Source organism: Pithys albifrons, chromosome 16 (assembly GCF_047495875.1).
Source record: "Pithys albifrons albifrons isolate INPA30051 chromosome 16, PitAlb_v1, whole genome shotgun sequence".
Classification (NCBI taxonomy): Eukaryota; Metazoa; Chordata; class Aves; order Passeriformes; family Thamnophilidae; genus Pithys; species Pithys albifrons.
Window position 1 is genome coordinate 5645583 of NC_092473.1, and position 16587 is coordinate 5662169.

The 16587-nt window shown below is 43.8% G+C and overlaps 1 protein-coding gene across 1 annotated transcript in view; it reads right to left on the bottom strand.

The window, feature by feature from the left end:
- CARHSP1 (calcium regulated heat stable protein 1) overlaps positions 1-9483 on the bottom strand; it is a 34725-nt gene extending 25242 nt beyond the window's left edge. Inside the window, exon 1 of the mRNA XM_071570689.1 lies at positions 9371-9483. Within this exon, the coding sequence (XP_071426790.1) occupies positions 9371-9461 (91 nt within the window). The 5' untranslated portion in view covers positions 9462-9483. The remainder of the gene's footprint in view (positions 1-9370) is intronic.
- Positions 9484-16587: the final 7104 nt, after the last annotated feature.

Sequence of the window (16587 nt, forward strand, 5' to 3'; positions counted from 1 at the left end):
ATGCCTTTTAAAAATGCATCTTAGTATTCCTAAATCACTCCCCGATTTGTCACCTGAATCGCTGCCCTTACTCCTTCTTAGACAATGAACTCTACTAGTATCAAATATCTCTAAAAATTTAGCTTGTCAACAAGCTAGCTGGCTTGAGCCAGAAACCAGATATTATCTATTCAATGTTTTATGGTCCCCAGCACAGAACCATTGTACTGACCACTCCAGGCTCCAGCTGCCTTTGTCACCCTTCCACTAGCCAAGGCTGGGAACTCTGTTCTTGGACAGCTGAGGCAACACTTCATACATCTCATCCTATTCTTGCCAAACATGCCCAGTCACACAGTAAGGTGATGTATTTCCCAGATGAAGTACAATCTATGGTTGAACAGGGAACTTTCTGTCCTTTTCAGCACTGGTTCTCGAGCTCTGCCACTCAGCTCCTTCTTCAGAGTTTTTCAAGACTGAAGCTCCCCCTCTGCCATAACTTTCATGCTGCCACATCCCCTGTGAATTTATCCCAGGATTTATTTCATATTGGCAGAAAATATTTATACCAAAACATGAGAAATCTCACATGTGTCTTGTGTCTAAGCATCTTAAGTCTCATCTACAAGGCAAATGGGCTTATACAGTGTCATACTACTACAAAGAAGTTATACATATGTAAATCCCCAGGCACTTTTGAAAAGTTCTCCCTTTTTCAGCCTCCTCTCACATCACAAAACTTCAGGCACAATTATGGGTAAGTTTGTTCATGTGCCACTTCGAGCCTTTTAAGGCTACAGAAATCCTCTGAAATATTTATGTGGCTCAAGTGTTACTCAGAACAATTAGTTCACTGTGTTTCCTCCCCTAATCAACATTTTCAATAGGGGAAAACATTTCACATTACTGAGAGATCTATAACCATGGAAATTTATGAGGCATACATGTATTTGCAAAGAAAAAATTATCCTCTGAAAATATTTCATCTGCCAGTATTACAGCAAGATGAAGATGGCAGGGTCAGAATCAGATCCTCACGCCAGTACTGTGAGGCACCCACTTATCACAGACACTTTTTTATCAGGTCAGATTTATTTTCTGGCTATCTCAGTGCACAGTCACACTGCCTGACATTTCCTATGCATATTTTTAAACATCCCACTCTAATTACTTGAGTATATTTCAATTAGATATCACACAAAAGGTTTGTGATTGAGACATCATTAGGAACACGCATCAGTATCAATTAGTGACCAAAAGATATACAATTTACTGAAATAATTTAAGAAACAGAACATGCTCTGTATCTGACACAGAAGCAAAGAAAATTCTCATTTTCTGCTAAGCAACAAAGAAATGCTCTTGAATTCCATTAAAAAGCAAAGAAAACCTCCTTTGCAGCAGCAGGGTGAGGACCAGCCATGTTCACACCTCTGGATACAAACCCAGAGGGAGCTGCAGGGGTTCAGCAGGCTGAGGACAGCCAGCCTGGCTTCCCTGATCAAATCCAGCAACAGGCAAGAGGTGGCACACCCGCTGGCACTGTGCCTGCCCCAAAACTAGAACATCTCCCTGCAAGCAGTTCATTCTGCTTTTGGTGAAAAGGAGACCCAGGCAAAGGATTTGAATCCACACTCAGCGTTCATGAATGCTGCTTGCAAGCAAAGCCATATTCAGTCTCCACCAGAAGGCAAGTGCTCCATCAATACTAAAGCTAATGGTTAGTTTTTGGCTCTCAAGCTGAAATTGCCTTAATTTGTTTAACCAAAGTCTATAGGATAAGAACTATATAAATATACACATTGCATAGATTTGCTTTTTCTTGCCTAACTGAACTACTTGTAGAACAGAGAATACATAACCAAACTGCTTGACAAAACAGAAAGTGCTGCCACTTTACCTTGCAGACCTCTCCTCAGTTCAATCCTGGCAGCACAACTATCCCCACTGTGAGCTGCTGTTTTAGAGAGATCTGTGTGGTCTCCTGCACTGATGAACAGGTAATCCCCATACATGTAACCAAACCTGTGATACAGCCAGAGCACACCCCACAGCCTGCACAGTGGTTTCAGGGACAGGAGCCACTTTGATAAACACTCCAAAACCTTTGGACACCACATGTTATACAAATCCTCCATCACATCCTCTCAGATGAAAGTGTGGAAAATATCACTGATTATATACTTTAGACTTCTAGGAGAAAAATTCTTTTTAGCCTCTAAAACACTTACAATACCAACAGTCCAGCAAATCTACTGCAGACAACACATCACTCATAGTCAGCTAATGAGAAAATGGACCTACAGGGAGTTTAATTGCTCTCCCTGATTATCATGTGTGCACAAACTAGTCTTTCTTGCTCAGCACATCCACTCTGCGTTCGCAGCCAGTCAAATGGCAAAAGGAGTCATATTGTGTTTTAATGCCTGCAAAACCGCAGCGCCAGCACAGGCACGTGTGCGAGGCTTCATTTCGTGCCTACTTCCACGTCAACAAAACTATTTAGAGCGTTGTGATTTCGAGAGCCACAGCTCCAGTGATGTGCTGGGAGGGCACAGAACAGGACAGAGCTGTCCAGAATCACAGACGCTGTTGCTGCTATTTACGTCTGCTGTGCTAATGCTCAAAAATCAACACAGACCAAAGCAAGGGAACAGGCGACTCAAGTTTTCAAGGAAGGTAGAAATCAACTGTTACAGTTGAAAAACAGCAGACAAGTCTTGAGGGATGTATGTTTTTCAGGTATAAAAATAAAAATCAATATAGAAGCACATGTTTAATAGAAAATTGTACTAAGCATTGTATTAGAGCAGTCACTACCCCGAAGAGCTGTATCTACTTAACTGCAAACACAGAGGGAACGGGACACACAAGCAGAGCAAACATCACACACAGAAATGGCAGTGAGGGTTTTCATGAAAGGTCATTTTGATTCAATTTACCTCCTTGGCCACATGCTAATAGTTACATGACCTTATGAAGCTGGATCAGACCCACTACCAAGACAAATTTGAGATGACTAAGAAAACAAAGGCAGGGAAATGTGCAACAATGCCTTTGTTACTTTTATCTAGGCCAGTGTTTTGTGTGAAACCTGGTGTTACACAGCTAAGAATCCTTAAGTAAGCCTGCATGTCTGCCTGCCTCAGCCCTAAGTCTAGAACAAGTCATGCCACAGCACTGGGAAACCAGAGGCATGCACATCTGGTGGGTTCACCCTGGTCTGGGTGGCCAGGAGATCCCAGCCTAAACAGTGCCACATCAGTGGGGTACCAGAGAGCACACTCCTCCTCAGGATCTGCACCAGGGAAGAGGCAAGGCAGCTACACAAAAATGTTTAAGAACAAATCTGATTAGGATCCCAGACGCCAACTCTACCAGTCTAGTGAGTGTCCAGCAAAACTAGTTTTTCCCTCACGGGCTGTGATAAATGCCAAGATAGCTCAGCACTACCTTTTTTCTTATTTTATTCCTCTGGGAGGATTTTCAGATGTGGTTTGTCTACCTGGAAAACCTGGGGGATGGAAGAGTGAGAAAGGTGAACACGTGAAAAACTGACTGTGCAGGCAGCAGTACGATGACACCATGACCATGGGATGCTGCCGGCAGTGCCTGGGCAGCTGCCCTGCCAGATTCAGCCTAGCCTGGGTCCAGCAGTGAGTTTCTGTCCTGAAGACTCTACTATTGTGCATAAAAGACACTGCAGTGCATCACACGTCCCCAGGGAGAGACCTTTTCAGTCTAAATCTGGTATCAGGGAGGAGAAAAAATACATTGTAAAAAATAACATATCAGAAGAAAGTGGAGCTGCACAAATATATAAAGATACTCCTACTCTGGAACTTGCATTCTAAACATTGGCGAGAATAACTTTTAGGAAACTGTTCCTGAGACAGAGAAAAGCTGCCCTTTTGCATAGGAAAAAGAACAAGTATATTCAGAAACTGAGACCTATGTAAGATCACTTTTCAAACATTTTCCATAAAGCAGAGCATCAATACAATTATTCACTCTATTTTGCCTCTCCTCTACCAGTAAAATGAAAACCCCACCACTTGAAATAGCTTGAAATCATTTTAAGAAGTCCTCCTACCAGTCTCCATCACAAAGAGCCTCCATGAAAAGACTCTCACCACATTTTATCATACCCACTGCTAGATTTTCTCCAAATATTGGAAGAAATAAAGCCACAACCTCTACAGATGAGCAAATTTTGCCTTTCCTGGCTGCTGTCAGCAGAGCTCCTGGTCTCAACATGCCACTGAACAGATAGGCATTGCCTTGCTGAGCTGGGTGAGAAGATCTAAATGATGTATTTGCATCCCAGTAACAGGTATAAAATTTGTAAACAGGAAATTCTTTTATATTTCTTTTTGATAGTTTCATTTACCCTTTCAGGTAATTGTCAAGAAGTTGCAGTTATGACTGTGATTTATTTTAATCAAGTAACCTATGTAACTGAAAACAAGGAAATGTCTTTGACCAGCCTTCTGAAATCATATCATGATGGGAAAGCCACCAGTCACTGACAAGGCAGGAGCTCATAAAACAATATAGTCCATATCGCCAGAGGGCCTCGATCAGCGTGACTGGCTGTGCAATGTAAACAAAGCAAACATTAAACAAGTACTGACATACAAAAAACATTCCTCCCCAACAGGACAGGCAAGATCAAATGTTTATTTCCTGGACACAGTTTTCTGGATAGTTTCTTAAATGGCAAGTGGCAAAGCATTTGAAAGCTTGGGAAAAGCAGTGCTCCTGGAAATGTTTTAAGATGCACAGTTGTGCTTGAAGGAACACAGCATGACTCCCCATGGTAGAGATGCCGTGACAGAATACACCATCCCTCCCACTCTGGCCAAAACCAGCAATGGGAAGGCAAGGTGAACATCAGGTGCTGAATTGGCTACAAGCCTCCTTATCCCAACAGTCAACTATATAAACAGCCTTTTGGAAGCAGAGGTTCACACTCCAATTCTCAGAAATCTTTTATTTTGTTTTTACTGTTAGCCATTAAAGTCTGCAATTGCAGCAGGCAGCTGTGACTCCACACCATCTGGCAGTCTGTCCTCCACCATGGGACAAATACACCACCACTGATGTGACATGGAGCTTGCTACACACAGCTGAGTAGGACAGAGACTCATTGCTAGAGGCTCCTACTCCTCTGAGTAGCACCAACATGTACTTTGCTTTCCTTCTTGGGATCAGCCTTAGCTCTTAATGCCCCGCCACTTCCCAAGTCATATGCTGCTCATGAGGCATGGCAAAGGACCAACATGGTTTAATATTCAAGAGAAACTATCAGGTCAAGGTTCTCCATTTTCCTTCGTCCCACACAAAGGAGTCTGTGATCAGATCAGGCACAGAGCCATCGGGGTAAGGAACACAGCCATGGAACGCAGCATGCACAGCCTTACTTGCTTTTTCCAGAAAACTGTAATAGAGCCCTTCCCTGCAGCTGAAACCACCCCAGGGATTTAAACGCAGGTTGTTTTGTTTTCTCTGTGCCTCCATCCCTCCACTATCTGATAACCTCTCAAAGGGAGGCTGCAGCTCACCCCCAGGTTTTCCTTCCCAGACTGCTAGTGCTGGATGTGGGTGCACAGGCCACCAAATGATTATTGCCCAAACAACCTGCAAGGACCCAAAGGCCAAATACATAATTGCTGCCCTTGAAACATCCTAGTGTTTAAACATCTGTTGAGACCTTCAGCCTATCTCCAGCTCCTCCCTGCAGAAATACAGAATTCCAGGGAAGTGGAACACCCACACCACAAATGATGGGTCAGAATTTTACTGTTCATTTCCTCTAGACTACTCTTCAGTTTCCAAATTGCATCAATAATGCAAGAACCTCTTAATGCAAGTGTCATTACCCCCAAGATAATCATTATTTAAAAAGCATTTCCTAGGTTACTTTGTTATATATCTATATTTGAAATCGACCCAATGAAAAAAAGCTGCTGTGCAAACCAACGGCGAAAAAACCCCAGCAAACCTCCGAAATCAATCAGTAGGATTGGAGCCTCGGAGGAACGACGCAGATGAAGCTGCTTTAGCTGGAGTGGGAGGGGCTTTGCAGGCTGTTGAAGCCGTGTCCATAAGCGGCAGGTCAGGCTCCCGGGGCTGCGCCCTCGCCCCATTTACCCTCAGGCCCTACAGCCAACCCTGAGTAGATGAGACTTGACTCCCATGGTATTTCACAGCTTTCCTCAGGGCCAGCAAACAATAGAAGCACCACTTTAGTGTACTTCACATGCCCCGGAACTGGCAGAAACTAAAACTGAGTGTCATTCTGCACAATGAAGAGACAAAGGAAGCGTCAGTTCAGTTCCTCTCCCGGCTGCCACCAAGGCGGGGATGGTGCTCCGAGGTGCAACCTCATGACAGAACGATCCCGAATCTGCACCTTCTGCTCCTGTCTTTTTTTTTTTCTTAGCAACTAGCTAAAATCTTCCCGCAAAAATGATCTCGCTTCTGCTTGTTTACAAAATTCGAGAGGCAGCTGTTGATTCTCAGGAAGGGGAGACTGCGAGAAGCGATGCTCCAGCAGCCCAACCTCCCTGTCTGTACTGACACCCCTCGCTGCCTCCTCCAGTGCTTTCCTGGTAACATGGGTTATCATCACGCAGGTTACAGCCACACGCGTCATGAAAAAGGAGAAGAGGCTCAAAGGCAAATCCTGAAAGCGCTACTCGGCCGGCTGAGGTCTGCTCAGAGGAACACAATTGCAGAACCGAGAGCAGTGCAAGGCAGGGGCTGCTTCCCCCAGGCTGAGTGACCCCCTGCAAGCCCCCGAGACCACCCGGACAGGGGGCGGGGAGCGGAAACGAGCGATCAGCGAACGGAGGAGGAGGAAGGGAGGTTACTGATCTGATCAGGGGACTGCCTCGGACGTGAGGAAAAGACAGTATTAGAGTGAGAGAAGGAAGCAGAACAACTGCCTCTACCCTGCCCTGAGAGAAAAGGCAAAGCAGTTAGTCAGTAGAACACTTTATGTTTTATTTTATCTGAACTATACTGCCGAGTGACACGTCATGCAAATCACCTCCTTTGTCTAGTGTTTCAGCTGTTTCTTTTTGTTTGGTTCTTCACATCAACCTGTTGCCAAAAAAGCAGGATTTCAGTTTTTAAAACTGTTGTGCAGACAGGAGAACAAGCTTTAAATCCTTTCTTTCCTCTTCAAAGGCTGCCACACCTCTGCTGTGCAGTGCTGTTCCCATCCCACTATCCATTATCCCCCAGGAAAAGGAAGTTCCCAGCCCCAGGAAAGGGATGAATGGGATCCTCCCTTGCACCGACTCGATCCTCTTATGAGGAGTTGATGGGGTTTGCACTTTACATGCTCAATTCCTCTCCTTACTTCTTGCCTGAAACTTCCCAGAGAAGGGGTACATTAACCACCAACATCCAGAATATCGACATAAACATGAACAGTTACAATATCATTAAATTTTGCTAATGATTATCCTCAACAGTTTCTTTTCAAGTTTCAGGCAATTACGATCAATCCTTGCCGAGTCTACTCCATGCTCAGCAATCCAAAAATTGTTCCTGATAGAAACTTGAGACAAAAATAAAAAAAAAAGGTGCAACCAGTAACAGCTTTCACCCTGAAGAATCCTAGCCACAACAGCAGGCCCCAACTGCTTCTGCACCCCACATCCTGCCTGGGGTGAAATAGAATAATTTCTTTACTTCTGCCACTGCCAGGCAACCAAGGACAACCTTGGCCACTGTCTGATGGTTTCTATCCCCTAGAGAGAACACACACGTTTCATCCCAAGACTACATTTTGTGTAGTGCTCTAACACGGTCTGGCAGTTGTTGTAAGGCAGCTCTACCTGCAGTAAATACATTCATGTTGATGGTGTGTCTCATCCTTCGAGTATATATAAAGCCTGAATTCACCCAAAGCACAGCACTATCCAGGAAGCAACAGCCATAGGAGACAGAACCCAGCATTACCTGGCCTTATCTGGAGACTTTCACATTACATGCATGTCAATATTTCTGTGTTTATAACTATGTAAGTAAAGGAGAGGATGATGCTGATCAAAATATTTACAACCATGGGCAAACCACACTGACAGAAGCTCAGGGCAGTGGAAAGGGTAGTTGTAGACAGAAGCAGGTACCCAGGACACAGGAGGGACAGGGAAGCACCACAACCAACACTTGGTTCTGTCTCACATCGGTATGACATACATAGGACCATGGGATGAGCTCCAGTCTCAGCTCTGCCCCTGCAAAGGACTGCTTTAAGAAGTGTGTTTTCTCTCCTTTTATACCCTCATCCAGCATGCCAAACTATACCCATTGCCTGAGAACAAGCTTATCTTTCCTACAATTTCTTTGGCATACACGTTTTTTTCTGCAAACACACAGTCTTCATGTATGCTTTTTCTTTTTTAAACTTCCTTACATGTTAGTTAAACCTTCTTAGATTTAATGGAGATACCAAGGTGTATTTATGAAAGTCCAAGCCCTCTGCAGCTGCATTAACAGGCCTTGCTATCTTCCATTATTAATAATCAAGCGAAGGAAAGCAATTATGTTTGCCGAAGATAATATAATAGCCAGAAGGTAAAGGTTACGAACAGCAATCAAAAAACTCTCTCAACCTCACCAAAAAAGGATGATCAGGAGGATCACATCAAAGCAGCCTTAAAGTTTTCTCAGACTCTAAGAGATCAAATCCAGCACCACGAAACGTTTTCAAACATTTCTTAGAAGTAACTCGGCAGTTCCAGCAAAAACAGTGTCATAAAAGAATTTCAAATACACTCCTTAAAAGCAAAATCCAGAGGAACAGATCCAAAAAATCAGCATCAGAGGCTTCTCTGCAAGGGCAAGAAGTGGCATGCATACACATCGGACATGCAGGGAGAACACGAAATGAGGGTTACTCTCCCCAGTTTTACTGAACACAGGCGCTGACTGTAAGAGCAAACAGTTCGCGCCACAGCAACACCCTTTAACAAGGCTCTGCGAGTTCCGCAGGGTCCCTCTACAGCAACCAGTGCTCTGAGACCTTTTCCTTCCTCGTTGGGAGAAAGCTTCTTATTTAGAGTGCTTTGTCTTTCTCGTGTTTACAAAATAAGCGATTCCGAGAGTAACAATGTCACATCTGCAGTTCCAAAGTGCAACAAAAAAGTAAACGTATTAAAAACAAAACAAAAAAAACAAACAAACCACCAAAAACAAACACCCAAACCCAAAGCATACTAGCCCTAATGTCTAAAGCGAAATAAATCCAAAATAAAGGAGCGGAAAGCAGCGCCGGGCACTCCCGGCAGGATCCAGCCCCCGGTGCGGAGCCAGCGCACCTTCCCTTCCCCGCTCGCCCCCCGGGGAAGCGCCGCTCGCCCCCGACCCCGCTCACCTGGTCCGTCCGGGCTGGCGGTGGCCCCGCGCAGGGCAGGGCCGGGCTGTGCTGGCTCTGGCCCGGCCCTGCCGCTCCCCGCCCCGGCCATAACGCGGGTGGGCCGGGCGGCCGCCCCGCTCCGCCCCGCCCCGCCAGCCCCGGCTGCTCGGGGACACCTGGCCCGGCCGACAGCGCCGCGACTTGGCGCCCGCAGGTGCGTTTGGCGAGCCCGAGAGCTGCGCTGTCTGGTTTCCAGTTCCACTCCGCCTGTCACAATCACTGAGACCACCACGCTCGGCCCCGAGGCAGGCTCTATCCAAAAGTAAAATCACAATAGGGATGTGGAAATGGTGTTAAAGAAGGGATGACGTGGCTAGAGAGATCAGTAAAACAGATTGCTCTTCAGTTATAGAAGAAGAATCCTGGTAAATTTTTCCGAATTTTGCGATGAGGATGATGAACGGAGCTGTGGTAAGCACAGCTGAGAAAGCCCACACATGTGCTCTGTAGTAGCATCCTTTGGATGTGTTTGGCATCTCCTGCATGAACCAGAGTTGTCACACAGGGCCTGAAGTGGCAGCTGCAGCAGCACCACTGATGCAGTCCGGGACAGCAATGAGGGCAAGCTCTAAGTAAATGGTTGCAGGTTTTACTGGGAGCACAAGAATCACTGAAAGATCTCAGAGTGGAGAGTGGTATCTTCATCCAGGATTCAGCCACCAGAGTTTTAGCAGTGCTTTCATCTGAGCACAATTTTCCTAGCTGATAATAAACCACAGTATTTCAGAGGATGGTCTTACAAAGACAGCTTAGGAACTGAATACTTCCTGGTTTCCTCCTGGTACTTTTCCACTTCTGATACCAGACAAAGCATGTCCATATACCGTTACAGAGGTAAGGTTTATAGCAGACAGAAGTATACAGTCTTTTAGACAAGCATAATCACAAAAGAAACAGCAGTGTACAATTTGTGGTAAAACTGCCACACACAGATTTTTGCAGGTTTTGCAGGAAAAATAAACAGAATTCCCATAACACAGTGTGTTTCATCTGAGACAGGACACCCAGAAGAGGTCTCAGAACATGCACCAACCAGCTGCCTATGTCAACCACATCATTGTCTTCCAAAGTATCTTACCTCTAGTCCACACAAGATCTTACCTGTTTGTAAGATACAGTTACAGGACTGACGACTTCTCTTGCTTAAAATATTAATTAGAACTAAAATTAAACATTTATTCCTGGAAATCTTTTCTCTTTTGCTTTGTGTGACAAAACTGCTTTTTTCGAGGTGGAGGAGGATGAAGGGTAAGCACTCCATAACAAAGCACTGTTCAGAGCAGTCTGCCGGCCACACAGCCTGGGATTACAGCTGTGCGTTCCTCAAAGGTTCAGTACTCCTGAGTCATCCCTCTTCTTTTCCCCTCTCTCTCTTCTTCCCAAGCAGAAAAGCACAGCCCATGGGAGATACATGGCAATGGATGCCCATAGTCATGAGAGTGGTTTTCAATATTAGATGGTGGATTTGACAGACCCTCCATGTGAGTGTGCATGAGTTCCCTGAGACACCACAGTTAGATAATGGGATTTCGCCTGCTGCTCTTTTCAGCAGCTGCCAGAGACAGGAGAAGCTCCAGCTTCCCCCTAAACTCCAAGTTGCCTCCCTCTCCTTTTTTCGTCTCAGTACAGTTACTAAGTATCAGTTAATCATTTCCAGCCCACGTGCCTACCTTGTTCTCTCTGTCCCTGGTCTGCAGTGGCAGGCAGCAGTGCAGCTCCTTCCCAGGATGCAGGCAGGGCTGGCAACCTCCCCAAAGGAGAGTGCTGTTGGGTTGGGCCAGCAAGGGACACCTCACAGTTAGGAAGAGGGCAGCAGGTGGTCCAGAGCTGCAGGGCTCTCCTGACTCTCCTGCTTACTCAGACACAGCTCTGGGCTGTTGCAGGGACTGAGCACTCCCCTCAGCAGTCCTGACACGGGAAAAAACAGGATTTCTTGATAGCATAGCATCATTATACCACTTTTCATTCATTTAAAGTATTCAAAGTGCAATTACTTATACAATTTGAGTGAAGGAAAGGAGTGTGTAGGGGGAAAATGTATCAGTTAATGTGATTCATTAGTAATGGTGGGTGATATTCGTCCCTGTGCAGCAGCAAGGATGAGGTGGCTTGAACAGCTCTTAGATAATTAGTGGGTGCTAGTAGTAGACATAGGGCAAATACTACCCACCTGTATTATAAAGGCATGATTTAGTCTAGGATAGCTCCACAAGAGCTATTCAGTTCTGGATTCTGGACTGTTTCTTGGAACTACTTATTCTAAAAAATATGGTTGGCACAAACACAAAGAGTGTAGGCTGGACATGAATGAACTGGAATGCCTGGAAATTAAAAGCAGGCTCTTAAAGATTAGAGCAATCACACTATAGCAGACAATAATAGGAGAAAAAAATACTCTTAACTCCTGAATATGTGACATATTAAGCATGCTTCAGTCCAGAGTATTGCACTTTATGTTCTCATCTCCAGTGGCAATGCCGACTGGAAATAGAGCAATGCAATACCAGTGTGCCAAAAGACTGTGATCTGCCTTTCACTTAAAGCTGTTTACTATATAATAGGATACACTCACTCTGTTTTACAAGATCAGGTTTTTTATATCAGGCATTTGACAAGTTGTTGTGTGCTCTCACTATCTTAATCATCTGTAATTTTGAATCATGCTTCAGATGAGATCTGTTCAGTTTGCAGAGCGTAGGAACTGAGGACATCTCTGCTGTTCTCAGATAAATCTTACCAGCAAGATATAGGGGGGAAAAATGGTCATAAAAGAAAGAATTTTCCTCTGTGGTTAGGGCTTAGAATTCAGTTAATGCTAACTAAAGGTACAAATAACCTTGCAAATACTTTACAGAGATTTAAAATAATAAAAACAAAGCCCTAAATTGCCATGTAGTCATCAACAACACAGTGTGCTAAAAGTAGCACAACATTGTCAACAACAACTTAGTCAAAATCTTTCCACCTTTCTTTTGGGGGACGATTTAGCTCCCAAACTTAGTTATCAAATTCAGAGCACTCAGTGCAGGGTGAGTTACTAGTTCCTGAGCCTCACAGCCAAACCTGGGACACCCTGTCATGGGCAAGAAGTAGGTCAGCTCCAGGTTGTTATCACCTCCCATTTTGTACTCCTGGAAGGTGTAGCAAAATCCTACCAAGCAGGTATTGCTTAACTCCGGGTTTGGCCTGTTGACTATTTCATCTGGCTACTGAAACAGTGAGAGCTTACCTGAGCTTCCCTTGAGCAGGCATATCTTATTTTCCTTCTTCCTCTTCTTACACTAAACCAGTTCCAGGTTCTTTATTAGGAAGCAAGGGACTTCATACCAGTGCAGAAGTCATCAGAGAACAGCTTGGCAGGAGGCATACTCCATCTAGTCACTGCAGATTATTTTTCCTCTTGGTTAGCATGTTTTCAGGTTCCATTCGGTCTAAAGAAAGATTTATGTTTATCATGAGCAGAGGAATCTTTTAGTGCATTAAATCAGACAGAAGTTACAGCTACCAAAGGCTTTAAGGTCAGTCAGGTTGTCTCTCTGTTGGTCCTGATGCAATCATCTAATACTCAGCTCTCAGTTTTTCAGATCACTTGTTTTCACAGTCAAGAGGATAAATTATTTTTGCTTCAGGAAAAATAACATATATAGACTGTGCTCAAGTAGAAACACAGAAAAGCTGAGCTTTTCAGCAAGGTGAGCTCCAGGGAAAGTGGGATGTTTCAAGACCATATGTCTTGTCTTCTTGGTGTTTTTGCCTCACATGTAATGGGCTTCCTTATAAACAACCCAAACCCATTCTAGTGGGAAAAAAGGCCTTGAAGAAGAACTATTTCTCTGTCACTTGCTTTTTAGTTTGTGACTACTGACTACCTGTCAGGAATAAAACTGCTTCCTCTTCAGCTGCAATCTTCTATCCCTTACTCCTGTTGTTTGTATTTGCTCTTATCATTATCACCAGTAGCCTCACTGGCCACTCTGCTTGCCCAGATGCTTCATGGACACTCATCCTGGCACCACCTCAGCCCCTGCCCTCCCTGAAAGCTTCACCTTTACTTCCAGTTGATCCCTGGCAGACTCATCATTTCATTCCCAATCAGGCTTGTTTGCTGCGAACTTGCCAGCAGATGTCAAGAAGCTTCATTTCTGTCCTTTACTGGGATCCACAGGTGAGCTCCACAGGTGCCAAGTTTTGCATTATGCCTGCTGGAGAGTCAGGCCAGGAACTGATAGGCAAAGGGCATTAACGTTTGAAGACAAGGTGCAGGTCACAGCTGAAGTTTCCTTTCTAAGTACAGTGTGTTACTAAGGGGTTAATCTATTAGTGCAATGCATAAAGCAATCACAGGCACTGCAGAGTGGTGATCCTTCCCAGTACACAAACTGCAGCATGTCACCACAGACACTAACAAATCATGCCTCACTCGTACATAGCACTGGATTAGGAAACTAGTTTTTTGAATATAAAATATAAAAACAGCTGCTCAGTGAACATGTTACTATGACCTTTATAGACCTTTCCAACTTTAAACTGGAACAAAGACCAAACTGAGTTGTATTTTACTAGTTCTAACAGATGTCATGATCAAAAGATGGCAACAGGTTAACTAGTCAGACTGCTAAGCCACTCTTTGACAAAAATGTATATATATCACGTTGTGTTATCTGTAGTCATTTAAATACATTTGTTTTACCACACACTGGATGATAATGTTCGTAATTCACAGTGATGAATAATGATGATAAGGATCACATAATTCATAATGGTGACATGCTGATAGCTAATTATGGGGGGTGTGGGGGGGGGGGCAGGGAAGAAAGAAAGCAGAAATGATGCTCTGTCCAAATGAACACATAGAAAAATCTTTATTGTGAAAAAGAACCTGCAAAACAATCTTCACACACATGTGGGCTGGGTTGTTGTTATGGCCTGACTCGATAGATGGCAACTGCCTGGAGAAAAACCACCAACACTGAGCATGTGGCATCCCCTGAATGTATGACAGCTGCAGCTGTCAGGAGCTAAACACAAAGCCTGGCAATTTTCATGGAGAGTTTATGGTAAGATGTTTCTTATTCTATCATTATCAGTCCATTCTCAGGTTAGGCAGCATTCTGCTCCCAGTTTGTCTATTCTGTTTAGGTCCCAAACTACACACAGAGATCACATCTGTGCTTAAACTTCACATCTTGCAAAGACCTTTGTTCATTGTCAGTTGATTGTTTGTTATAACTGTGATTAAACTGGTACAAATAACTTTTCATCCCTTTTGGTAAAAGACTGGCTCATACCAGCAGTGTGAATTGACTGGACAGCTAGATTCTTCCATAACACTTGTAAATGAAACATCCTGTAGAGCAAGAAAAAAAATCAACAAGTGGAAATTTTTTTCATGAAAAAAGGATTAATTAAAATTTCCCATGGTGCTAGAACTGCTAAGTGCATGAAAGCAGAGATGGAAAAGCATATGATGGAGAGAGATAAATCCAAGGCTCCAATGTCCTAGCATCTAGAGGATTCTGTGCATTCCTGTATCCAGAAGTTTGGAGCAGAAGCTGCAGTCACAGTCCATGTAACAGGATGCTGTTTCCTGTGTTTGTGATCAGTGTGATATACGTGTTAGAATATTTGTGTTTGTTTCATTTTGGGCAATGAGCCATTAGCATATTCACTCCTACACCAGGGAGAGAGAAATGCATCCTCCCAGCTCCATTTCTTGAGTATGATTACTTGTTTCAATCTGCAAGACACAATTAAAGGCACTCTCTCTGTTCTCTTTTTCTCTTAAAAAACACTGGATATTAAATCTTATGTACACATTACTTCAAATCTTGTGAAAACTGACAATGGCAAGTTAGATATGGCAAAACAAGGGTGTTTTCACAGGCTGGCAATCCTGCCACTCTTGAAAGCTTACCAGGTTTAAATATTTAATGATCAGACATGGCATTCATCCTCCTAATCAATTCTTTTTTTAGATACTAGTCTGAAGAGTCTCAGAAAGTGAAATCAGGCAGTGCTGGAAACTTGTAGAGGCTTCTCACACCAAACAGTCAATAGCTACACTTGCTAGGAAATGAATAAGGAAGGCAGAACTCTCTGCCCTGCTCCTTTAGAAACATACTGAAGCCATCAAAGGGGCAGGATTGCCTTGAGATAAATTGGCTTTTATAAAGCCTTTTCTTTATGTACTTCATGTTGGTGGAGTTTTTTACTTAGAATTAAATTAAATGGAAACTTTTGCAAAGTTGAAATAAGGAAAATTCTTTCTTGGACGGCAGTGGACAGATATAAGTTCCTCACAAGCAGAAGAACTTCTAAGAGATATCTGCTTACACACCTGGCACTAAACATGCAGTGGGTGCATGTGAAAGGAGGCCTGGGGTTGGATTGGGCCAGGCAGTGGGTTACACCATTTGTTTTAGAAGCACATGTGTGGGCTGATGGAATACAAGAAATAAAAGTGACAGAAAGTCAGAAAGTCAGAAAACAGTGTCTGAAGTAATCTTTTGAAAAGAACTTAGGTACTTTCAGCCAAATGCTCCTCCTCTGACTGGGGTTCCTAACCTCCCTCCCTTCAGGAACTGAGTATTTATCTCATTCCTCTCTGCAAAACAATAGCCAGAGGAGGATTGCTGCTTTTCCCCTTATTTGGTAGCTGAATGTGGGAACATCCAGATAAAGCAATTCCCAGGGAAGACAATACTTTGGTGTCTCTCAACTGGTCTTTGTTGGCCCAAATGTGCAAGTTGTCTGAGCAGGGTCTTGAGTACTGGACTCTACTCATTTAGAAGATTCCCCACATCAGTAGATGATACTGTAATTCCTTCACAACTGCATTCATGAAATTTGGACTATTCTCAGCAAAAGCAATTGTATCAAGACTGAAGACCACATAGATCCACAAGAGACAGACATTCCAGATGTACATTCAAATCAATCCAAAGAGAATGGACTAAACCCCACTTCCATCAGATCTTGGGTGAATTGTTGAGTTTTAGGACATCTTTCATTGCAGAGAATAGTTTCTAGGAAATTATTTTGCTCTAACTGAAGCCAATAATAAAATGTCTGTTGTTTCCCAAGGAGACCCAAGCAAGACACATAATGCATTCAGCACCTAGAGCAAAAACAATGCGTGAGGATGGAAATGTTAACAGGTAATAGTGCTCTCTACC